The 27005-nt window shown below is 30.0% G+C and overlaps 1 protein-coding gene across 1 annotated transcript in view; it reads right to left on the reverse strand.

Annotated features, from left to right (window-relative positions):
- Nucleotides 1-27005, reverse strand: part of mtd (TLD domain-containing protein mustard) — an 837104-nt gene that overhangs the window by 203352 nt on the left and 606747 nt on the right. The window contains exons 16-17 of the mRNA XM_075380551.1: nucleotides 17061-17096; nucleotides 1420-1582 (exon numbers count right to left, since the gene is read on the reverse strand). Coding sequence (XP_075236666.1) covers nucleotides 1420-1582; nucleotides 17061-17096 — 199 coding nt within the window. The remainder of the gene's footprint in view (nucleotides 1-1419; nucleotides 1583-17060; nucleotides 17097-27005) is intronic.

Raw genomic sequence — 27005 nt, forward strand, 5'->3', positions numbered from 1 at the left:
AAAAATTAGGATTTTTCATTTTAAATGCAAAAATGAAACTAGTACTAGATTCAAATTTAAAAGAAATTAAAAAAAAAAAATTTTTGTTACCACAAACCATTAAATTGGGACAGGCAAAAAATTTGTATAGTGGTTTGAAGGCCTATCAATGAAGAAAATGTAAATGCAAAAAATTCCCATTAACTTCTTTTCTGAAGCAATATATAGGTAAAAAATAAAATCAAGAATAAAATAATTTTTGGAGAAGTGTTAATATTAAATAAAACTTTCTGGTAATCTCTGATCTCAATAAAATAACAACTTTTGTAAGAAAATTTTGTTAAAGCACCAAAGTAAAGATCTGAAATTTTATTTTGACTGATTTATAAACGTTTCCATTATAGCTATAGTAACATTTAGCTAGGGGTAAAAGGGGAAAATATATATATATCATATTGAGATGTCATAAGCTACAACCTCTTGTTTAAAAAAATAACTTTTCAACCCTTGAAAATTTAAAAATATTTAAGGACAAAATTTTTTGTTGGCAATTTAAAAAATAATTTTAACAGTTTTAATTTACAGAATATGATTATTTCAAACGGTTTAGGAAGTAATATCATAAAATTTTATAGTTATTTTTGTTGGACTGAAATTTAAAAAAAGTTCTACCCCAAATGGTTTTTCACACCTACTGACAGAAGGGGTGAGCGGATTTTTCTTTTTTTCACCAAAATTCATTATCCTTTTCGGGTTGTAACATTTAATTAATGTAATTAAATGTTACTGTTGCCATTTAAGAGGCTTTGAATTGGGGTAGGTGTAACGAAGAGGGTGGGTTCCTCCCAAAAAATAAAACGCTTTTTTTTCTCGTGATGTATCTTGGATACTATAAACCGAAAATGTTTATTTTAGTAGTAAATCATCTCTCTTATGAATTTCATAATCACTCTTCTTTTCAGTTCTTCAGTAAGCTATAAGGTTGTTTAGAACAATATTTGTTCAAATGAAGATAAAATCATTTCCTTAAGTTGTTCCCTTAGTCACCTATACATTGCTACATGGCAATCAATCTATTCGTTCACTTAAAAACAAGACCAGAAAACAGATTTTACATTTGCTAAGATTTTATATTTTTCAAACATTTTAAATGCTCAGTAAAACAATGATAACATATATACAGTCTGGAAGCTTGTTTGAAACAGAGTTAAATCAACAGGAAACTTAGCAGACACTGATCGCTGGCATGGGTGACATCACCCATTCCAGCACTACTTACAAATGATTTTTCTTTTCGTACATAGATTTAACTAAAACATTTAAACAAAACAGAAACTGAAGTTCTGTTGATACTATTATACAAAAAAAAAAAACAAAACAAAAATTGCATATAAATGAAAAATAACAAATTAACATGAAAGTAAAAAATGAAAAATTTACCTTTCTCTTGGAACACTAAACCAATATTCAGGTCTCATTTTCTTTTTGCCATATGACATTACAGGTGTTGATTTTGGAATTTTCTTATTTATTGGTTTGCCCATTCTAAGCCGTAAATATAATGGAGGATCTTCACATGATCTTGCTGGCCGTGGAATCAGTTCTAAAAAAAAAAAAAATAATTATAAAATTAATAACATAATTACATACATATAAATATAAAAAAAAAAAAAATTGTTAAGCTGAAAATTTCTTCAAATCAAAAACTCATTATTATCAAGACAAGTAAATTAAATGTGTTGGGGCTACAATTTTTTTAAACAAAGATATAGAGACTGGAGTGATGATACATCTATAATAGGTAGCAATATATATTATTCATAGAACTTAAAAAATAAATGGAAACAAAAATGATTTTGTTACATAATAAATGTATTTTATTTTAGTACAGTATTATGACGTTGGACATGCTTTTGAATATATTTTAACAAGGAAGATTTCTTTTAGATATCATTTCATCCAAAGAAATTATATGCAAAAAATGCTGGACCCTTATCATGGATCCAAATGAAGACCATCTGATCTGTCTTTCTTTTTCCTGTTTAGCCTCCGGCAATTACCTTTCAGATACTTTAGAGGATAAATGAGTTTGATATGTATGAGTGTAAATGAAGTGTGTAGTCTTGTACAGTCTCAGTTCGACCATTCCTGAGACGTGTGGTTAATTGAAACCCAACCACCAAAGAACACAGTTATCCACGATCTAGTATTCAAATCCATGTAAAAATAACTGACTTTACTAGGACTTGAACGCTGGAACTCTTGACTTCCAAATCGGTTGATTTGGAAAGATGCGTTGCATTCACCGCTACACCAACCCGGTGTGTTAAGACCATCTGATCTAGAAGTTAGCATGTATTAAACCACTACATCAATTCTCCATACAATCGTTTCTTCTTTGTTCTTTATTTTTTTAATTCACTATTAAAGGTTATTATGTTTATAATATAATCTGGTTTTAAGATATATTGAAGTGTTTTCTTTTAATATGTATGATAAAACAATGTTAGAGCTAACATTATGAGAGAGATTCCATTTACAGCATAAATTTGATGATGATAATATTGAGTAATCTTGATTAATTTTACAAAGAACATGTTTTCTTTCATGAGGAAATACAAAATATAAATTAAACATAATATTGCATTTATAATTGAACAGTAGAGAAAATGGCTGCCACAGGAAGCGAGAAGTTGTTTTGTGTGTTAGAATTTCACTTGTCAAAGTCAGTAATTTCTGTGCAATGTGCGTTTCGGTTGAATTTCATAAGGATCCACCAAGTGACAATCCAATTCGTGCATGGTATAAATAATTCAGTGAAACTGGTTGCTTGTGCAAGCGAAAATGTACTGGTCATCCATCAACCTCACAAGTCAATGTCGAACGTGTGCGTGCAAGTTTCATTCGCAGCCTGTCAAAATCGACTGCGGCTGCAGGCAGAGAATTAGGAATTCCAAAAACAACAGTGTGGAGAGTTCTCCGTAAACATTTATTATGCAAACCGTACCGTCTTCAATTAATCCAGTGTCTTTCTGATGGAGGTAAAACAAATAGGCTCGATTTTTGTTTACAGTTACAGGAAAGGATGTTGTTAGATGAAGGTTTTGTAAACAAGATAATTTTCAGCGATGAAGCTACTTTCCATATTAGCAGCAAAGTAAACCGTTATAACGTGCGAGTTTGGAGAACTGAAAACCTACACGCTTATGTGGAACACATTCGGGATTTTCCAAAAGTAAACATTTTTTGTGCAATCTCTTGTGAGGCAGTGTATGGGCCGTTCTTTTTTTATGGAAACGACAGTAACCGGCATGATATACCTGGATATGTTACAATTATGGCTTATGCCTCAGCTACTCAACGATTTCATTTTCCAGCAAGATGGTAGTCCTGCCCATTTTCATAACGAGGTTCTTAACAGAACATTACCTCAGCGCTGGATAGGACGTGCATCTGAAAAAGACCAACACATTATGCTGTGGCCACAAAGATCACCAGATCTCACGCCATGTGATTTCTTTCTCCAGGGTTATGTGAATGATAAGTGTTTATCCCACCAATGCCACACGATATCGCTGAGCTAAAGGATTGCATAATCAATGCAATCAACTCTATCAAAAATGACATGTTAGAACGAGTTTGGCAAGAGCTAGACTTTCATGTTGATGTGTGCCGTGTCACCAGAGGAGCACATATTGAACATTTATAGATTTTAACAAAAACTGTTTGAGCCCCTGCATCACCTCGTATAACTTTCATTTACGTAAATGAAATACTTTTTCTTTACTGAATTTTTGTAACTCCTAAGAACATTATGAAACGCCCTGTATTTGTTTAAGGCTTTCTTAAATATTGTGATATATAAAGCAGCTGAGGTATAAGAAGGACCAATCAATTCCTATGGTGAACAAAATAAAGGTGTTACTTGTAAAAATGAATATCTCCTGCAACTGGGTGTGCAGGGCAAAATGGTATGCAATCATATGTTTGATCCACTGAAAAAAGTAACAGGAAACCACTTTATTCCTCATTTTCCTAAGTAGGCTGGAAAGGGATGCTTTTTTTATTAAGGATGACTTTGTAATTTTTGGGAGTGCTTTGTGACTCATGTCAGATTGCCTACAACTTTTACAGTTATGGAACTTAATGTATATAGCTAATATTATTTACAGTAAAAGAACATATAAGAATTGGTTGATAAAAGTGCATTATTATTGAGTGTTATTTACACATTTTTCCTTTCCTAATAATATAAATCTTATACTATCAGTAATAATAACCTTAATTGTGATCTGATACGGCATGAATAGGAAGGGTGATTAAATGTTATATATATATGTATGAGATTATGGTCATCAACTGCTTTGGTCAATTTGCCCTATGAAAATGGAAAATGTAGCATATGAAAAATCTCAATAGGAAATCTCAAAATATTTTCTAAAAATTAGGATAATTGATGCAAGTTTTTAATTTCTATTTAGGGAATCAGTGTATACCGTATACTTAGATAAATGATTCAAGGTTATCCTATTTCACCCTATAATTTAAGACACATATTTACAATTTAAGCCAGATATTTATCAGGCTTAAATTCAATTCATCACAAGAATTTTGAGAGATTAATTGGAATTGTAGATTGTACCAATAAAATTTTTCTCCTTTTGAGAATAGTTTAAAAAGAAATTTGTATATCTATTTTTAAATAATATTGTAGCATACATTCTTGGCAAATGTCACGTTTATTTCTAAATGATGTGTGATATATGTTAGTTTTTGAAAAATCACTTTTCAACCATTTTAGGGATAAGGGAGGGAATTTCCTAAATAATAACATATTAATTGAGGGGGGATCCAGTCAAGATTCCAGTTCTATTTCCTACTACTAAAATTTGAGCTGTGAAGCGGTAGCCTATGAGAAAGGACAAATATATTCATGTAATACAATGTAATGAAAATGTGAATCTTTTAGAGGTATTGTAACCCTCTTGAACTGGATGTTAGTCACGGGTGCACTAGTGCTAGAATGCCATTCCATTACGCTTTTTGGGTCCTTTCACGTACAATTTAGTTTAACAAAGTCTGGCCTAAATTTTACTTTAACATTAAATACTCATTATCACATTTCTTGATGAAAGATCTTATCACTTCCTTAAATGGTAAGTAATGTAGGAAGACACTGATGTAAATTATAAAAATCAGACTGCACAAAAAAGGGTCTTTGCTTTTGGATATCTGTAGACAAATGCTGACAAAATAAGTCACTAAAAATCTAATTTGATAAAAACGTTAAATATCTGATATGAAAAAGATAAGTTTTGGTTCTTGTCAATATACATACACTTTTCATAACATTCATGTAGCCAGCCCCACCTGTGGCTGCATATTATTGCAGTCTGCTATAATTTCAAAATCAAACGTTCTGATACTGGAAAATGTTTGAGTGCACACCAGGTGTCAGTACTTTAAACCCGTGCTACATTGCTCTGTGTTCCATTTTTTACAGGTAGTATAAAATACCTGTTGTGAAGCATTTACATGTTAAAGAGTTCATATCTATAATTACTTTTTTCTTTTTACTACAACACAGGAGGTTAATTTTTACTGGAAAAAATTTTCTTTTTTGATAAATGTTGATTAAAAAAAAAAGTGAATTAATAAAAGCCAACATTTTATTTATCATACCTTAGAATTGGATACTTTTACTTTTATTATATTTGTTATCACAAACACAACTTTATATTAATCCAAAGAATTATTTGTTACATTAAGTTTTCTGCTTACTACTCAAGGTTAAAGCTTTTTTTGTAATACTTATTCAGAATCCACCATGGGAAACTTTTTTTTATTGCAGTTAATTTATTCAATGCTCAATGCTATCTCTCTAATACAATTAAAATATTATTGAATATTAATAAAAACAAGCAAGTTTCTACAACTGAAGTTATGGTACAGAATTTTCAAGTTTTCACTTTTGTACAGCGTATTCAGAAAGTTGTTGTGCACTGGAATTATGTAAGTGTAATGACAAAACTTTCTTAATTATTACTTTGTATTTTTATTTCATTATTTTATAGAAACGGATATTACATAACTGGAATAGTTTACAAAAGGTGTTGAAAATGACCTCTCCAACGTCAATACAACCCTCCACATTTTTCAGTTTCTTTTTAGTTTTAAAATTGTGGTTTTTAGTTTGTCAGTCATGTATGGTCTGCTGAAATACAGAGCTTGTTTCATTCCCCCCCATAGAAGGTAATTTGGGGGAGTCAGATCGAGTGATCATCAGGCCACAAACCCCTCCAAATGATTTGCTCACCAAAGACATTTCTTAAAAAAGTCAATGACCTGTTATCTGTGTGCACTGTGGTGCCAATTTGTTGGAACCAACTGTGATTGATTTCCACTTCTGTTTGCTGACTAATGAACTTTGTTAAAACAGCACAATAAGGATCACTATTAACTCTATTTTCAAAAAGATTGAACCCACAATGCGCGTTCTACTCACACTGATTCAGACTCCAATTTTCGTTTTGTGTAAAGGTTGAGCGTATAATTCATGAAAGTTAATTGTCAACCACAGTTGTGTAATTTGAGAATTAATATACCCTACCAGATGAAACCATTCTTAATTTGTAAAAAAATGTTAAGTCAAGGATACCTATTGAATTTTGGACAATAACACATTTAAACCATTGACAATAATTTAGTGTTTTGGCATGATCTGTAGATTTCAATTCTTGAACACAAATTACATTGTAGGAGAAAACTTTCAGTTCTTTTTTTACAGTTTTATGTGTAGTAACGAATCTGATAACTCGCTGTTGTGTTAAATCAATATATTGCATTGATTTTGATGGACTTTCTGCCATACCATCCAAAATGGTCAAACAGCTTCTGTTCGTTTCGTTCGCTTTGATCAGCGACTTCAATAGAGCTTGTAGCCTGAAATTTTTTTGAGTTCAAACTGCATAAAGTGAGGAACACGAGTATTTGGATAATTTTTCAGAAAACTTGTGCTTCACTAAATCTGTATACTTGTCACCTTCATGAAAGACGTGTTCAATGAGAAAAATGCGTTCCTCTACTGAAAGAACTATTATGTTTCTTGCAACTATTGATTTCGATAAATGAAACAAAACACGTTCAATCACAACTCAAGAGCTGAAGCCTTGTTTTATTACTGAGCAATGCCCAATGAACCCACAGGGCAACCAACCTTAACACCAAAAGAACAGAATGCACCACATAATTCTAAAGCACTGCACAGAAACTTTCTGAACATACTGAATAATCTAATCACTAATCTCATTTTGTATAAAGTGTTATATTAATATAAAATTGACTGAAAAAAAACTTAATATAATTTATTTATATTTAAATTACAGAAAAAGAAATATAAAATTCACCAATATAAAAATACCTAACCTACATTAAAACCTCAGCAGTTTATTTTTTCTAAAACATGTATAGTCCCTAAAATAAATATATAGCTCTTCTGAAAATTAACAAGTATTATAATTATATGTTTATGAATATATACTTCATAAATTTTTTAATAAGAATTATAGTTAGGTACAGAATTTTTCATAACTGTAAATTTTGATATTTCATTCCTTTTAGTGTGGAAGGACATATGATTATAAAAATCCTTTCATAACTCTTCTGCCTAACCCTGGAAAAACTGAATGATAAACAGCTAGAAAAATTAAAATGTCAATTAACTATTTTTTATTTCACTTTTTTTCAAGCTAGGAAATATTTCTTCTTAGCAATATTGTTTTCAGTTTTATTCATATAGCATTTGCTAAGAGAAATAAACCATAAGTACAACCCCAAAAGAATTAACAGATACTTTAAAGAGACATTTTTTTTTTTAATTTTGAACTCGATAAGGTTGGATTGACATGATGCATCTATTTGTATCATAAATTACACTATACCAGAAAGATCTGATTTTTCTTTTTTTTCAAAATGTGTAATTTTAACAATTAATGCCAAACTTTTTTTGAGATGGTCTCTATAAAAGATTTCTTTTGATATGCCATTATTCTTTGCCTTATGACTATTACATTGGTAACATATTTTTGTACATAAAAATAATGATTTCAAGTTAATGTCATATGTAAAATAATAATATTATCTGCATTTATTAACATTTTGTTCAAAAGTAACTATTCTTCAATTAATTTTTACAAATATATATATATATATATATATATATATAAAATAAGTGGTTCAATAGATGATAATTTGAATCGAGTGCCATTTAGAAATGTCCAAGGTGTAGTACGTAACAAGTTCATTACGGGAAGCAACTAACTTTGTTTATGTCAGTGTTTTTTTTAGTTAACATGGAGGATTGGTCAGTGGAGTATTGCATCTTTGTTGTTTATATATTTATTAAGTGTTAAAAGTTGTGTGGAAGTACAGAGAGAATTTCCCATACACTGTGCAGAGGGATGGCTGTATCCCACCAAAGAAATAAAGTGAGTTCAAGTTTTCTGCTACTAGGAATATTAAAATTCAGTCTGTTAACAAAAAGCACGTGTGATATGCATTCTAAGAACAGTAGAGCGATTGAGACAGGAAATGGACATGAGTCCAATATGGTCTGCCTGCCAGCAGTTTCTTGCTTTGAATATATTACAAACTGATCTTCAATACCATCAATATGAAATTCAGATTGTGCAGTATTTAAAACCAAAAAATAATCTATCTCAGTTTTTAAAATGTTACAATGTATCAGGCTAGATCAATAAACAAAACTGTTGCTACTAAAATGTTAGACCAAAATATAAAATATTTGTAAATAGTGTACAGCAATAAGGAACAGTTTGATGTGGATTTTCAGCTTTCAGAAATCATTAAGCTCTAGTTCTTTGAGGAGAAAAATCATACTGCAAAAATATCAGCAACTTGTTACCAAGACCAAGAGATGCTTATATTACTGGAGTTTCCAATAGGATGTAATAAAAGAGAGTGTACTCTATTTTCAACAGAATGGCACAAGCATATTAAGTTCGCCCATTGAATATGGGTAAACACATTTTCCAGAGTGTGTAATTTCAAGGTTTGAAGACATTAATTGATTAATGAGATCTTTGAACCTAAAGGCACCAGAATTTCTTTTTTGTGATACTTAAAGTCAAAACTTTACGCTACCAAACCAATTGCCCAGCGACTAAAGGTAAACATTATTTTTGAGGTAAGGGAAATAAATGTTAATTTATTGGAGCTTATCATGAATGATTTTATCCACAGAATGAATGAATGTGTTCCTCATCAGGATGGTCAACTAATGTTATTTCCAAAGTGTAAAAACTTATATACTAAATTAAAATAAAAACATTCTTCTATGGTACTGTTTTTTTTTCATGCAATCAACTGTACCACTAAATAGATTTGAAAACCATTACATTCAACTGAGGTAAACAGTATGTATAAAAAAAAAAATAATAAACTTTTCATATAAATATAATTAGACAATGCAAAATTATCATTAAAAACAAACATTTCCAAGTACAGAAACACATATTTATTTTAGTGCAATAAAACACAAATAGATCTAACCAAACAACCAGGAAAGATGGTGTCTGATTTTTTAAAAAATACTATGAAACAATTTATGAACACCTTTTATAAAAAAAAAAACTAGTATACAGATTAAACAAAAGAGAATTATTCAATACATAAAACAAGTAATTTATTTAATTAATTCATAAAAAATGTAATTAATAAGTGCAATAAAGCAATAACTAAAAAGCAATAAGCATTTAAAACAACACTGCATGCACTACAATTATACAATTAATAAAAGAATTTTAATTCTAAAAATAAACATGATAGTGAAAAATACATACTTTAATTAAAAAAATATGTTTTGTATTATAAACTTTATAATGAAAAAAAGAAGTAATTTTATAAGTTACTTATTTAAAAGGTTTATATTACTAGAGGTCTTGATTAGTGAAATATACAAAAATCAGAGTAACAAAAAACCTTGAAAGAGAATCATTAGATATTTTTGTATAAGATCATCAGAAACCTACCTGCATTAAATCAATTTTATAAAATATATTAAATAATAGTTTATAGAAAAATTATTGTAAACAGTTAATTAAATAATAGTTTACAAAAATAGCTACTCAGATCATGACAGGAGAACAGATAAATATTTATTAAAAAAATAACGAAAAATATTTGGCGATTTACTTTCAGGGTTGTTGATTAACTGATAACGATATTTAACATTATTTAAGACATTACAAAGAAACAAACAGGAATCTGATTAAAAATAATGACAATATATATATATATACTTTATATTATTTATATACTTTATATATTATATAATATAAAAAGTAAAATATAATTTTTAATTTATTGTATGATTTAAAATAAATATACAAGACAATAAAAATAAATTCTAATCATCGGCAGAATGGAATCACACTGTGTATAGAAACTGAAGAACACTTTGTTTTTTATGTATTAAAAAAATACTTTCCCAGTTATTAACATGAAGAAAAATTAATAGCTTCTTCAGAAATTTGGTAGGAGTAAAAATGTTATAATTGAAAGACCACAGTTCTATAATGATCAATTCACTTATTCTAATTTTTTTTTGGAGAGATCAGTAGTAGATAGTTCTCATTACCCGACAGATATTATTAGGTTTATTATATAAGAAACACGTCCACAGGTCGTGGTTCTTGGACAAATACCAGATAATACAAAGCATTTAATACTCTATCATCAAAGCCCTGGCATCATCAGCATGAAAAATCGAAGTAGGGTCAGACCTACATCCCACAGATATTCCATCTATCTATAGTAATAGGGAAGAAGTAAGCTAGAAAAAGGGAGTGAGTGAATGGTAAGAAAGGGTGATATAACTAATGAGTAGTGTTAAGCATTACTATCTTTTGCCTTTTGCCAATGATTTGGAAAGTTGAATTATTTGTTGTTCACAAAATGTTTGAGGATGAGTCATCAACCAATTGCACATGTGCTCCTCAATATCTTCATTGTTTTCGAATCATTCCCCTACAAGTGATTCTTTCAAGAGCGCAAACAAAAATTAGTCACAGGGGGCCAAATCTGTACTGTAGGGAGGGTGGTCGAGCATTTTTTCCAATTTATCCCTTGTTAAAATCACAGTATATGGCTTAGTATTGTCATAGATAAGGGTGATTTCTCTGAAGGGCATACCCCGTCTTTTGTTTTGGTAGGCGGCTTTTGTTGACTGTAACAGCTGGTAACAGTAAGCAGCATTCACCATTTGTTGATTGTAGAGAAAATCAATGAGTAAAACTCCCCTTGAGTCAAAAAAAAATCAATGTAAGAACTTCTCTGGCTGATAGATGGGTTTTGGGCTTCACTGGGCAGCCCTCATCCTTCCTTTGTCACTAATTACTCGCCATTTTTGATTCTGGAGTGTAATCTGTGAGACTTGACCTTGGGCGTTGATCATGACTTTCGTTTTCTACAATTTCTCACCCGACCTTAAATTGTCTGACTCATGTATACAATCAGTTCTGAGACAGTGTAGCGCCCCCAAACTATAACTTTAAACGAGTTAAAATTTCCACGGATTTAACACCTTCATTAGTTACAAAACTTTATAGCATTGTGCAAGAGACAACGGAACCTCTTGCTCACTCATGGATGTATTGATGACAAAACAGAGCGGAGGAGCTAACCATGCTGGTTCCCCCTCTCTAACACACTCCCATTAACACCCCTCTCTAACATTAATTCCCCCTCCGCCATCCAGCTCGGAAGTGCTTGCTGTGTACAATAGCAAAATTACCATTTAAATCTGATTCATCCTCATACAAAATCCTGATATCAGAGTAGAGTTAGCAAGGTCCTGAAAAAGATATAGAGTTCTATCTCTTTTCTACCAGCCACTTCTTTTTTTATCCTTGAATATCTTGATTACCTATTATCGGTTTTACAGGTCAGGTCTATTGTATCTGCAAGGAAAACTGTCTACAGTTTGACAGTCATATGTTTTTTTGGAAGTAGTTTCTTCTTTTTTGTTTTTTTTTCTAATGGATAAGAAAAATATAAATATCGGAAATACAAGAACTAGAACACAACAGAATTTTAACTGCCAGATTCCTGCCTAACATCAGAAGTACCTATCACGTAAATCTGAGCCATATAATATTAAAATTATTAGCCACATCACCACCAGTTATAATTATATTTGTTCTGTCATCATAGGTAAGTTGCAAATTAATTTTTTTTTGAAACTGATGATAAAAATAAAAGATTTGATTGAGAATCGAATTCAATGCTACATAATGAGAAGATAGGCTAATTTCAGTAACACACTGTTATCAAACTGAGTAACCAGCCATTAGTACATCTGAATGTTCAAATATATACTATTGTATAGTTTTTCATTCAATAGGTTGGCCACCTTTTGTGATTATATAGGGGAAGCTACAACCAATTAATACACTCATTTCCTCTTTGGTTCAGGTAATATAGCCTGATTTAAAATGCCATAGCAGAAGTATGTAATTTTAAAAGAAAGGTTTAATAATAGCATTGATCAAACTTAGACCAAATTTCTAAATTAAATCTTATACACTCAGGTCGACCATTCCTGAGGTGTGTGGTTAATTGAAACCCAACTACGAAAGAACACCGGTATCCTCGATCTAGTATTCAAATCTGTATAAAAGTAACTACCTTTACTAGGATTTAAATCTTACAACTCTCGACTTAAAAATCAGTTGATTTTCAATGAAATGTTCACCACTAGACCAACAAGGTGGATTATAATAATGAAAAACTGGAGCGAATCAAGTGCTTCGATTATCTCAAAGTGACATTTATGAAATTTGTTCAGTTTAATGAGGCAGCAAATACAGCAGTAAAAAAGCCAATGATGTTGAAGGACCCGTAATAAGTAATCTATTTAAACATAAATAAGAAAGATGGAAATCTAAATTGTACTGCTTTAAAAGCTTAGCAAGGAGTTGTTTGTTTTATTGTGCACTTGTTTGGGGGATTGGTACATTTAGGAATTGGGGAAACGTTAGCTAAATTTTTTTTAAACATTTATTTGATCTTCCAAATTCTATTCTTATAATTGCTATAAACTCTTTAAGGAAATTGTAAAAACTATTTTTTCTGTACCTTTTAGTCCAAGGTAAATAATTGTCAAGAAACATTTTTCCTAAATAATAAGTATACATATAAAATCACAAGCTCAAAGGGTAAATATTTTAATTATGAATATAACAGGAAGAAGTGTAAGATAATTAACGCAACTAAAGGTGTAGAACGAAAGTATCAAAAATAGTTTGGATATGACAGCAGAAATAGGAAAGTAAATTGCCCAAATGAATGATGAAGACAAAAACAGATGAAATATTAGGAAGAGGAAAATCATAGGCGGAATGAAAATAGTATATTAATAAAGTAGACAGAAAAAGAGGTGGGGATAAGGTAAAATGAGGAAATTGATGGGAGAGAGGGAAGAATACAAAGAAGATGGATATATACCATAATGCTGTGAGGCACACAAATGGAAAGCCTATAAAGACGTATGTTTTCTTCCAAATATTAAAAGTAAAAGCATATGGTACACATTTGTAATGCACAGACTAATCTGTACATTATATTAGTAATGTATTGACTAAGTATCTAAGAAGTATAATATAAGTTTTAAGTAGTAAATACTTTTCAATGACCAGTGGGAATCTGGTGAATGAACGGTTAAGAGATAATTTGGATAATTTCAAACACCAGACAATTACTGAAATTAGTAAGGGTGTTCTTTTAGAAAGCTTGATCCTGTTCTTAGATGGCTCTACATTATTTGAAAGAAAAGTAATTTATTGCAACAAATATTTGAACTACTCAGTGCAAAATTGTTTATAGGAAATTGCTGTTTACATTTTGTAAAAGATAGTCTAATTTAACCATTAATTGTGGGAAGGATAAGCACACATTACACAGGTAAGTTTTCATAAGTTTGTTTGTTTTAATTTGTGGTCTCTGTGAATAGAAATCCCTTTTTCAATATCTACCCTCACTATTGATCCTTTCTTCATAATAGATTTTAAATCTAGGAAACCTATAGAATTAATAATTTTTTTGTATTTGTATGGGATGGTAGGGATGAATGAACTAACAGGCTGGGAACTCGTGTTTCCTATCCTGTGGCAGAACAAAATGCCCAATCTGGAGCTCATGTACTTACAGGATAAAACCTGACCTCTTTATTCTACTTCCATTGATCAATGAATTTATTATACACTGGTACCATCAATCATAGTATAAACAACAGTACAGGTGGTTTTATAGTATAAAGAAAGGTAAATATTTTTTCAAATTTCTCCAAGTAAGAGTAATAAAAAAAAGTCACGATAGTTTTGGATGGTTATTTTACTTCGTTGTTTTTAAACAAATGTATACATTTTCCACTTAAAAAAATAGCAAACTAAATGAAAGCAGTATATCAGCTTTAATTTATCACATTTTCTCCCTAAAATCCTTATTTTAAGAGATAATCACGTAAAACTAAAAAAAATTTTTCTGATGAAAATTTAAAAAATTAAGATATTTTAAATAAAAATATTTCATCTAATGCTGGTATTCAAATAAACCTATTATTAAATTTACAGTGTTGTTGTTTATTACTAATCATTTTTTGATATTAATATATTTTTTTTAATTTAATATACTTTTTTACAATACTTGTAAATTTTTATTTCTAAAAATTTCAGTACCATTCAAACGGTCATTTCTGGTGATATCTGTGATAAAAACTTGAAAAAAGAGTTATTTAAAGTAAATTTATTTAGTGTATAAAATGTGAATTAACTTTCAATGTTTTATTTATTTAAACAAAGTTAACAAATAATTTTTTAAAAATATATAATTATAATTAAATAATATGTATTAATTTCAACTGTCTATACAGAGCTATAAAAAAGTTCAAATTCATGTATTTGTTGTGACATATTCTAAACGAGTTATTTTACAATATTGTTTTAAGATAAACATAATTTTTTTGCAATAAATAAGTCAATTTTTGCTATACAGAAATCGCATGAGAACCAAAATAAAATAAAATTAATAAATTATCAAGTTTATTACAAGAACTTTTTATGTAAGAGATTGTTTTTGAGAGAATCAAGAAAGTAAAGCATTATATTATCCTTTTCAATAGAGGGTAAAAAGAACAAGTTCAATTCACTGTATCAGTCAATTTTTGTTAACCATACTAAGCAATTAATTAGTCAGTCAATTTCTGTTAGGCAATGACCAAAAAACTTTAAGTTAAAGATATACCCTTTAAAAAACTATTTTTTTTTTTAATAAACTTACTTTCAGAGATATCTGAAAAAAATTATCCTTCCAATATAAAGATTTTTTCAAAAATCACAATTCTCAAAAAAATAAAAGCTTTTTGTTCAAATTTTTCTTTACAGTAACACAATATTAAAAAATGGAAAATCTATGATTAAAAATACTTTTGTGATCATATGAGGGGTGTTTGAAAAAATCTCAACATGACAAAGAAAACAAAAATTTTTGTCATCTTGTAATTTGATATATTTAGACCACTGACTTTACAACTTTTAATACCTTCAGTTTAATGCAATTTGTTCAATTCTACAAAATAAGCTGTTAAGCTCAGCTTTGATAATATTATTATTTAAAGTTAACCTTAATCCAGCGAGCCATGTTTTTCATGTTTGGGAAAAGGAAGTAATTGTTGGGAGCCAAATCTGGCTCAAGTGAAAGTACTTCAAAGTGCAGATCATAAAGTTTTGCAACAACCTGAAGCATCTATGAATGTGCATTATGTGGTGAAAAAGCACTTTCTTTTCGGGTAGTGTGGACACTTAGCCTGAATAAGACCCTTCAATCAGTCCAGTAATGAAGCGTAATTCATCCCAGTGATGGTTCTGCCTTTTTCCTATGAGCACCGTATCACAAGAATCCCAAAAAGCCATGACTTTTCCTGCATATGAAACCATTTTCACCTTCTTTGGCGTATTTTCACCTGCTCCCACCCACTGTTTGGTCTCTGGCACGTAACAATGAATCCATGTTTCATCTACTATTATTAAATGAAGAAACTTAGCTAAATCATAATTAAATAAGTCTGAACACCCTCAAGAAGTGTTCAGTAAAATGCATTTTTGATCAACTAATAACAAACATGACACCTATCAAGCAGAAACCTTTATCATAGTCATGGTGTAAAGTACAGTGGATACGGTCTATTGAGGATGTTTGCGATATCAGCAAGTTTCATTGGTCATAGTAGTTTTTGGATTTAGTGGTTTTTCCAGAATGTCCATCCTCTTGAATGGATGTATGATCACATTTAACTTCAGCAGTCACTTCAACAGCTCAAACTTCAATTTTATGATTTTTCAAAAATTGTCATAACTTGTTTGCTTAACTTGATACCACAAACAAGAAACTAAATGCATGCATCTGAAAATTTGCAGCACGTTATTTAAAGTATCACACTTGACAAATATCATGTTTGTGTCATGCCTACCAGGCCAAGAACTTTCTGAGCAACCCTTGTACAACATAAGGTTACATCAACATCCAATTTTCTAGCATGAATACCAAATAATACTTCTATGTCTAACTTCAGATTTTTATTTTTCAATTGTTTGGCTGTAATTTATGAAGCAGATACATCAAATAATTTTTTTTTGAAGGAAATCTTAAAAAATAACCAATATAGCAGAGACAATTAATTGTGTATATCACACAAACACAGATACACCACAAATCAAATACAAATAAATGACAGCAGAGTGGAGAAATTCCCACTGCTCATATAGATAAAATAAATCACATTAGTATTAATTAAAAGAAAGAAAATAAATTATATACAAAATGGTGATAAGAAAATAGTAGTTAATAAAAACAAATGTACATGAGTAAAATGAGTGACCGATAATAAGACTTATAAAATGAAAATAAATAAATGATAAACAAAATATTAATATACACGACACAAAAAATTCATGCAACACAAAGTAGTGATGAAATACAGTACACTGATACAACTATAAATGACATACCTAAACCATCGAGTTGTGGAAATAGTGGTGCATGGACTGAACATACAATTTAAATTTAAATTAATAGACTGAAAAATGTTACATTATTTATTTTGTTAAATGTTGTTTTTTAAATTTAATTTAATTTCGTAGTACAATCACTGAGAGTGGTTTCAAGCTATTATGAAGATCAAAATTTCATTCATATGGATAAAACAAGTATCATGACCTCCATTCATTTTCACTAGTGTAACATTCTGGAAATGTGGGCGTGTGCTCAGAATACACCATTCGCAATATATTCATATACTCTAATAATAATTTGAAAAGTATTCTTTTTAAATTTTTTTTCATTAAGACCGATTTTGTTTAATAATAGTTCTCTTATAAACTCAAACTATGAATTAAATAATCATTAATAATTTACTAAGTTAACAATTTACAACGTTTCTGATGAATGAAGACTTAACTACATGTTTCACAAGAGTGTTGTGAAACACTCTATATATTTTATTTTTAATGAAGAGAAGAAAAATCAACAGACACTTAAATTGGTGCGATAAGGTCTAAAATAAATATATATAGATGAATAATTTTAAAGTTAAATATTTCTAGGTATCATACAATTCAAAGAAGGATGTATTTTTAAGACGCCTGTTTCTCAAAAAGCTCTTTAATATTTTGAGGAATTCTTCTAATGTGTCACACAATACCCTGAAAGTTTGAGGATATTCCTTTTGGAAGCTTTTTTTATTTCTTGAGGAAAAGCAAAGGTTTGTAAAATTTCTATTTACACTGACTGATGTAAAATCATTACTCAGCAATGAGTTGTTTCTAATCTGCATTAATACCTCAATCTCCTAAGAAATCGTTAATGGGATAAACATTTATCTTTCTGCACATTGCAGTCATCTGTACCATCTATTAGCTGGATTATCTTTATCACAACAAACATTTTTCCTCACTCTTGATCCCTTTTCCTCCATTATAAATTCTATAGATCTCAAAGGATCTTTGATTGGAATATTCTTCCTATGATCAAATCTGGAAACTATTTTTTGCCTGACAATCAAATCAAAGATTTGTTTAACAGTTATGGTTTCAAAGAGTTTCTTTTTATTACAGTGGATCAGCCTGAATACCATAGTTAACTGATTAATTATAAAAACCTAGTTTTATTTTCCATCTAATAAATACAGACTACTACTACTATTACAGACCATCTTTATTATCAGTATTAATTATATGGTCATCAGCAATTAAATGCAAATAGCTATGCAATTACTCTTCTAAAAGTGGGTAATTGCATCAATAGATTTAGTTAACTGATTTACAAAACATGGTACAGGCAGTAGACATGATATTAGTACATGAGATATTCCAGTACTGTGGAAATATGCTGCATGGGATTAGTGTTTTAATAAATACCATAAAATGCTGAATATTACTTTATTAGTTGTAGTTCTAAGCTGAACCTACAACTAAAACTTCTTTCATATTGGGAAACCATGACTCCTTAAATCTTCATAAATATTTTACTCTCTATGCTGAAGGAGTAAAATTTTTTTGATAAAAAAAAAACATTGTTTTGCAGTTAACAAATCTTCTTAAATTGGATCTTAGATTTTACTACCTTCAATGAACTTAAAAACGTAAAAAGATTCTTAAAAAAAATTATAAAACGAATAAATTATTTTCATTTAGTAAAACTTAGAACAAAATCGGTTACTCAATATAAATTTATCAAAAGTGTACTTTTTCATACGTAAATCATTTTATTAAAGTATACAAATACTATCTGAAAAATCACAGATTCTGAGTATCTTCAGCTCTACCCTAATGTCATCTTCATGAAGTAGATTAGTCGAGATGTCTGTATGATCCATATGAGTGATTAACTGATCTTAGTACGAGTATGAAACCATTCAGAGCAAGTTGACTACAATAATGAATAATGTGTATTAATTATCAACAAGAAAACATGAGTATGCGATGTGACAATTATGTTAAAGAAAGTCCACATATGAGGCATTCGTGGAGATAGCAGCGTATAAAATTCACATGTTCTTGGGACCTTCAGTTTTTGTTTCATTAAAAAATAATAACAATAATAAAACTGGAGCAGTATGGGTAAATCTAAATAAAGGGGCTAACATGTTCTAGCCACTCTGGGTTCCATTAATATGATATCAGCCATTCTGAGACACTTATTTGGCAACACAGGTAAGACAAAACTAGAATGATCAGAGGCAGTACCTCTACATGTTTCCTTTGATGACAGCCATGGTAACTGGGTCAGCAACCACCCTATTTCCATTATGGCAGTTTCTAGTAGTTAACAAGATAGATGCTTCTTTATTGGAGGTAAGTACAGTACTGACTTTTTTCTGCAACTATAAACAGTTCAAGGGCTATTTCCTAATCAAGGGTTATACAAAAAACCAAAACCAACCGCTTTGTAAAACCATGTCTCCTACTACTTAAAAAATCTATTTAATCTATCAAAATGAAATGGTGCAACAAAAAGGCTAGAAAAAAGAGAAAAAGACCTCTTAGAGTATACACTTAAAATAGAACATACCTCAATGTTCTCTTTAAGAATAATATGCAGAGTTCGGCATGTTTACACTTAAAAAAAAAATTGTACTAGACAACCAGTTACACTATTAAAATTGCATCGGTTCTGTACACAATGTATAAAGTAACAAAAAATCTTTTTTTCTTTAATTTTTTTGCTGTGAAAGGGAAACTACAATAGTCATAAACATTTCTACTCACTTCTTCAGATTACTTTTATTTTAAGTACAAATTATTAATTTAATTTACATGTTATTTTATATAAAAAATATTTTATGAAGGATTGGAAAAAAGGTTTTTTCATATTCTCTCAATAAATTACTTTAGGATCTTATAACTCTGGTAACATTAATCAAAACTGTCAACACTTGCATGCTTTTGAAAGGTGACGGTATGTTACTTTATTTATTTTAAAAAGTTATTGTGTCCTGTGAAGTGAAAATAAAGAAGAAAATTAATATATTTTGAAATTTTATTTAAAAAATAGCAAGAATGCAACTCAGATTGCTTTATATGTTTACGGACATGATAACTACATATGTTTTTAACTTGGAAATTTTTATATCAATGATGCACCTCACTCTGGTTGGTCAACGACTAAAAACGTTGATGAAATCATGGAAAAAATTTGAGTAAAACTGGCATGTTAGCAGTCATGATAACATTAACAAACTAAATATCAATCACAAAACAATATTAAATCGTTTGAAGGAAGCTGGATATATAAAAACCTCAATATTTGGATACCATGTGATTTAACAATGAAAAATTAAATGGACTAAATTTCCACCTGTGAATCGTTGCTAAAACAGAATGAAATCAAACCATTTCTGAAACAGCTTCATTATGGGAAACAAATAATATATATGACAATAAATTATGGTAAAGATCATAATCAAAGCAAGATGAAGCTTTACAAACAACAGCAAAGCCAGGATTGAAGCCAAGAAAAGTAATGCTGTGTGTGAATGAGTGAGTGTGTGTGTGTAAGTGCACGTGTGATCAAAAAGGAATTGTATATTATGATCTGCCACCACCAGTTAAACGACTGATTTAACTTCTACTGTTAACAACCAGAAAGATTATACCAAATGATCTCGATAAAGCAACTGGAATTAATCGACAGGAAGTGTCATCTTCTATCACAACAACGTCATATTCTTCACATCTTTGGTGACACATGGAAAATTGAGAAAGGTTGGCTGGCAAGTTTTGTTGCACCCACCATACATAAAAAATTAATCTGTTCATTTGGTAAAAAATCATACGGTTTGCACATACATTAAAAGAAAAAAAAAAATGGCTTAAAAGGTTGAGAAAATGGCTTCCTTTTTTTGAAATCTTTGATAACATTTTTTGTTACTTCACAAAAAATATAAATTTATAAGAGTGAACGTCTATAAAAACAGAATAAATAAACAAACTCTGCTACACTTCATGATAAAATGTAATGTATAGAATATTAAGTCTGTTCAGAAAATAACCAAACTTTATTTCATTAATATTTATTATTAATTTTACAGATTATTGGTCTTTGTCCCCTTCAAAGTACTCCTCTCCCCTATTCACACATTTTTTCCAGCGGTGTTTCCACTTCACAAAATAATGCTGAATAGCTTCATTTGAAATAACTTTTAAGGTCAGTGAAGAATTTGCTTTACTGTCATCAATAGTCTTCAAAATGGAATCCTTTCATCACTGATTTTAATTTCAAAAATAATAAAAAATCACAAGGAGCCACATCTGGCGAGTAGGGAGGCTGAGAGAGGACAGTCATCTGATTTTTGGCACAAAACTGATAAATTGACAAAGCTGAGCATATTAGCACATTGTTATGGTGAAGGAACCATGAATTGTCATGCCGCAATTCTGGTCTCTTTTTGTGGATTTTTTCACACAATCATTGTAAAACACCTTGATAATACACATGGCTCACTGTTTCACCTTAAGGCAAGAATAAAAAATGCAGAATTCCATTAAAATAGAAAAAACAGAAAGCATCACTTTGACACTGAATGAAGACTGACATGCTTTCTTGTGGCGTGGACATCCTTTGCTAATCCATTGTGATGACTGAACTTTTATCTTGATGTCATAACTGTAAACCTAGCTTTCATCTCCTGTTATAATCCTTTGTATGAATGTTTCATCATTGGCTTGTTCAAGAAGTTGCCAACAAATGTCCACTGTTTATATGATGTTCTTTCTGTTGTTTTTATCATCAAACAAGGAACAAACTTTGTTGCAACTCTATGCATGTTCAATTTTTCAATCAAATTGTCATGGCATATTCAATTGAATTCAGTGATTTACATGCACCAGATCGTTGATTTTCTAAACACGGGTGTCATCTGTTGAAGTCAAATGGGCCTTCCTAGTTGACGATCATCTTCAATTAAGTGTGACAACCACTTTTAAATCATGAAACCCATGACTACGACCCACATCATCACCTCCATAAGCTTGTTTCAAAAGTTGAAATGTTTCTATGAAAGCTTTCCCCAGTTTCAAACGTTTTTTTGTTGTATCGTTGCTCCTGAAAAATTGTACATTACAAAAATCGCTACTAATCCTTAAAAATGTTGCACTCAAATAACAATAACACAAAAACTAAATGCAATATCAACAATCCAAGAACATACGGTTACAGAGGAGGTTATGTGGAACACAATGCTGCCAACTGCATGTCACTAAATATCTCCATTAGCGCGAAATTAAAAATGTTCGGTTATTTTCTGAACAGACATCAAAGACAATATTATAGCACATGATTTAGAAGTAAATGTTAACCTGTGACTCATTGTTGGTTCACCTAACTGATTTACAGTTGATTGCCTCATAATGTGCCAAATAAAAAGTCAACATAATGAAGTCAGCACATTCATTATTACATTGTTATTAATTAGTAGAACTGAAATAACAGTATTGCTGTCTGAACTCAGCAGTGTTCATGTTCATAGCAGATCTTTTTTATAGTGCATTATAAGTAGAATAGCATCAGTCAACCCTTAAGCCAGGCAATCTTTCAATTTGTATTTATTGAGTAAATAACAATATCGCATCAGCTGATTCTATTATTTTATTTTGACTTCAAAATTTTACAATCAAATACACCAATAATAATAAACAAAAGGTAAAAAACATAATCTTATAGTCATTTAACCATGGAGGACCCTTTCTAAAAATCTGATTAATAATCTATGATTTTTTCCTAGATTTGAAAAAAGATTTTTTCCTCTGCTTTTAAATACAGATAAAATAACACGAATACATGGGTTATTTTATGTATATTTTTCTGAAGAGAATGATGACTTTAATAGTGTAATTAGATTTTATAGACAGTGTAGTTATGACAGAATTCAAGCATTCATTTACAACTATATACAACAGATAATTTTTTTTTACAAACATCTTCCAACAAATTCCAAGTATATTATTTACGTACATCAGGTGCCAAGAAAGAAAAAAAAATAACATCAGAGAACATTAGTAAATGCACCACTTACCAACCACAACATATTTTGAACAATTTGATTAAATGACAGGTACATGTAATTGTAGTCAAGGGGTTAGGTGTATATTTAGTATGATACAGTTGATACAGAAATTGACTCAACAAAAAGAATAAGTAGTAGCCTTTAAAAAACAATTATAAATAGTAATGGCCAAAACATGGAAATTTTTGTATTGTAAATATGAATATAGTGAAAAAAACTAATGCATAATAAATTCTATGAATATCATAGATGTTAGAGCATTATTTTATTTATAAAATAAATGAATAACATTCTATTAGGATAATATTAAATTAGTTTAACATAAGACAGGTTAGCTTTGCTACACAATTTAAATTTACTAGTATCAAACATCGGTTGACAAATTAATTATAAAGAAAAATAATAATTATATGGTATATAATATTATCCAATGGCAAAAGATAAAAAATTTGAAGAACAGAAAGGCAAAGAATACTAATTTTTGATAAGTGGTGTTTTCAAAGAAAGCTGAAAATTAAGTGGGTTGACAACTGTGAAAAAATTTATATTATTCAATGAAAAAAGAATCCTGGAAACAAATTCTTACATCATAAAAGAACTAAAATGACATATTATATAACATTTTAAATTATCAAGGGTTTAATTTAGTAACAGTGGGGAATGCAATGGTAAAAAGCATAGGAAAAACGATATAGCTTACAAAAGAATGCAAAGTAGTAGGAATAGAGAAGAACATCAAACCAGCTAAGTAACATAAAAAAGAAAAAAATAGTGTAAGATTCAGATAGCCAATATTTTAAATTTTCCATTACTGTAGCTGAAGTGTGTGGAATCTTAGAACTGATCTGTACTAACTGAACCCTGTCTATTAATACTCAGAAAAAAGAGAAACAATCATGTAAGGTTAAATAAGAAATGAATAGAACAGATGGTGATTATATATGTGGTGTCCATAAAGTCTTTCAATGATTACAAAAATTTATTACAAAAAAACTATTATAGTTACAACTGTCCAACCTGTGGCAAAAGAAAGAAAAATTATAAAGCTTTTTAATATTGGTTTGTTGCAGGTAGAGACAGAGTAGAAGGCACTGTGATCAATTTTATATAAAATGGCATCAATCCAGGAGAAAGCACAATGTGTTATGGTATCACAAGTCGAATCACCAATTACTATGCAGAAATTTTAGAAGGGAATACAGACAACCAGCACCTGATAGCAAGAGTATCGTTGCGTGGTATGCAAAGTTTAAGGAGAGTGGAAGTGTAGTCGACCTTCCATGGACAGGGCGGCCATCTGTTAAAAGAGAAGGTTGAGATTGTACAGCAAGCATTTCTACATAGCCCTTCCAAATCTACCTATCGTGCATCTTGTGATCTAGGAATTCCCTGGTCAACAGTGCACAAACTTTTACACAAAAAACTAAGGTTACAACGCGTATAAAGTTCAGATATTGCAACATCTACAGCCAGGTGATGGCCCTCGTCATATTGTCTTTGCGACCGAGATTTTGCAACGGATTGATAACAACAATGTGTATTTTCAGACGAGGCTACTTTCCACACCTCAGGGAAAGTAAACAGGCATAATATGAGAATATGGGGTTCAGAAAATCTGAACTTTAACAGGGAAAAAATGAGAGATTCTCCTAAAGTGAATGTGTGGTGTGGTTTGATGCATAACAGAATCATCAGTCCCTTCTTTTTCATTGAGCAATCAATAACAGCTAACATTTATCTGGATATGCTGCAACACTTTGCTATACCTTAACTAAATGACTTGCACAACCTAGAGTGGTATTCCAGCAGGATAGCACACCACCAAATTGTGAATTAGTAGTTCAAGATTTTCTGAACAAATCATTTCATGGCAGATGGATTGGGCACAATGGTCCCACTCCTTGGCCACCAGAAATAATTCCTTTACACTTTTTACTATGGGGTTATGTTAAGGACAGAGTCTATACAACACCTGTACCTGATCTGTACATATTGAGACAGAGAATAACTAAAGCTGTTGCTAGTGTAACCGAAGAAATATTGACCAACACATGGTGTGAAATTGATTATCAGTTTGATATTCTACAAGTGACAAAAGGCTAACATGTTGAAGTTTATTGACATGGTAAAAAAACAATAAATTCTTCTTTCTTTTGCCACAAACTAAATTTAAGCTGTAATAGATTTTTGGAATAAATTTTTGTAATCATGGAAAGACTTAATGGACACCTGTATCAAAGAACAACAGCAGCGGAAACACTGACTTCAAACTCCTATCTTAACCTGCTTCTGGAAAATCTAGTACAATAAAACTCTTTGTAGTTCAAGTTTTCTTTGGAGAAAATTTATTTTTTAATTAAATCCTTTTTTTTGTCTCTTCTACCGATTTTATCCGGGCTAAGGTGAAAGAGACTAGACACGATGTTCACAGCTAGGTTATTGTCCTGAAACTCATTTATTACTAGAGAAAACCAACAAAACATAATATAAATCAAAAGTCACAGCCGTTTACTAATAATTCCTGGTGTAATTCAGCATTCATGAGGTTGGTGGTATAATATAGCTAACTATATTGAAATACAAATCAGTTATAATCAAATAATTTTTAAGAAACAACATAAAACTATATATGTTCCTTTTAACTCGATATATCTAAATCAATATTCTCAATTATTATTATTGTAATATATATAAACCCCAGAAGTATTAAATATTTTATTTTAATTTAATAACAAATTCTAGCTTCAATGAAAAATTTAATAAAACCAACATGGTTGCAAATTTTGTTAGCTAAGCGTATATCAGTGAAAAATATTTCTGATGCCAATTTGTTAAACTACAAAGCACGTAAATGACAACAAGAGTATTACTATCACAAGCATACAAAAATATGTAAGTATTGCTTTTATGGGGGCATTTCTACAACTTAATTGTCACAAATATTTAGCATACAAATTATATATAAAAAAAAAGAAATATATTTCAATACAGTCAAATCTGGTTAACAGAGAATTTACCTAAAACAATTCTTAGCCCATTAGAATATGAGACTATTAAATTTAAAACTACTGCAATATAAATAACAAGAATAAATATTATGGTAAAATAAATATATATCAGTAGATAATTTGTACAATATTTAGAGCTTGTCATGAATGATAGTAGTTTACAATCCCATATGTAGTAAAAAATTTATTCCAACATTTATTTGGAAAGATTAAAGGAAAGAATAATCAAAACGGCTTAGAAAAATTAATAAAATGATATAATAATTATATGAAATAACAGTAAGGAAATTTGTGCAGATAATGAATAAATAATATTAGTAAAAATATTAAATTTTGAAGGCATTAATTGAAAAATATTTGAGTACATAATGGAGAAAATACAGATATGTTTAATTATTATTCAAAAACTAATCGATCAAGTAATTTTTTTCAAAAAGGGATATTTTTAATTTAATTATATATAGATTAATCAGGACTTCTTTTAGACGGTAAGCAATTTATAAGGGCTGCTTTATATAATAGGCAACTCTGTCATTACTTTGATATTTTGTACAACCCCTGGTTAGGAAACAGTGTTCTTGAAGAGTTCTACAGGCACAGAAGGTCACTGCCCCACTGAGTACGAATAAAGAAGCAATTCTGGTTCTTTTTCGGAATCCAACAGCCACTATTTTCAATTTTTTCTTCCAAATCGTTGGTATTTGGAGGTATTTGCAGAAAAATTATAAATATAATCTAACCAAACTTAACCTATGCTTGCTAACCTAATTTTTTGTTTCTACTCGTCAATTTTATTCAAACATGGGTCTTCCAAATGGCCTGAGAGAGGCTCAATATAAGCGGCATTATGCTTATAATTATAAATATAATCTAACCCAACTTAA

This window comes from Lycorma delicatula, chromosome 12 (assembly GCF_047948215.1).
Source record: "Lycorma delicatula isolate Av1 chromosome 12, ASM4794821v1, whole genome shotgun sequence".
NCBI lineage: Eukaryota > Metazoa > Arthropoda > Insecta > Hemiptera > Fulgoridae > Lycorma > Lycorma delicatula.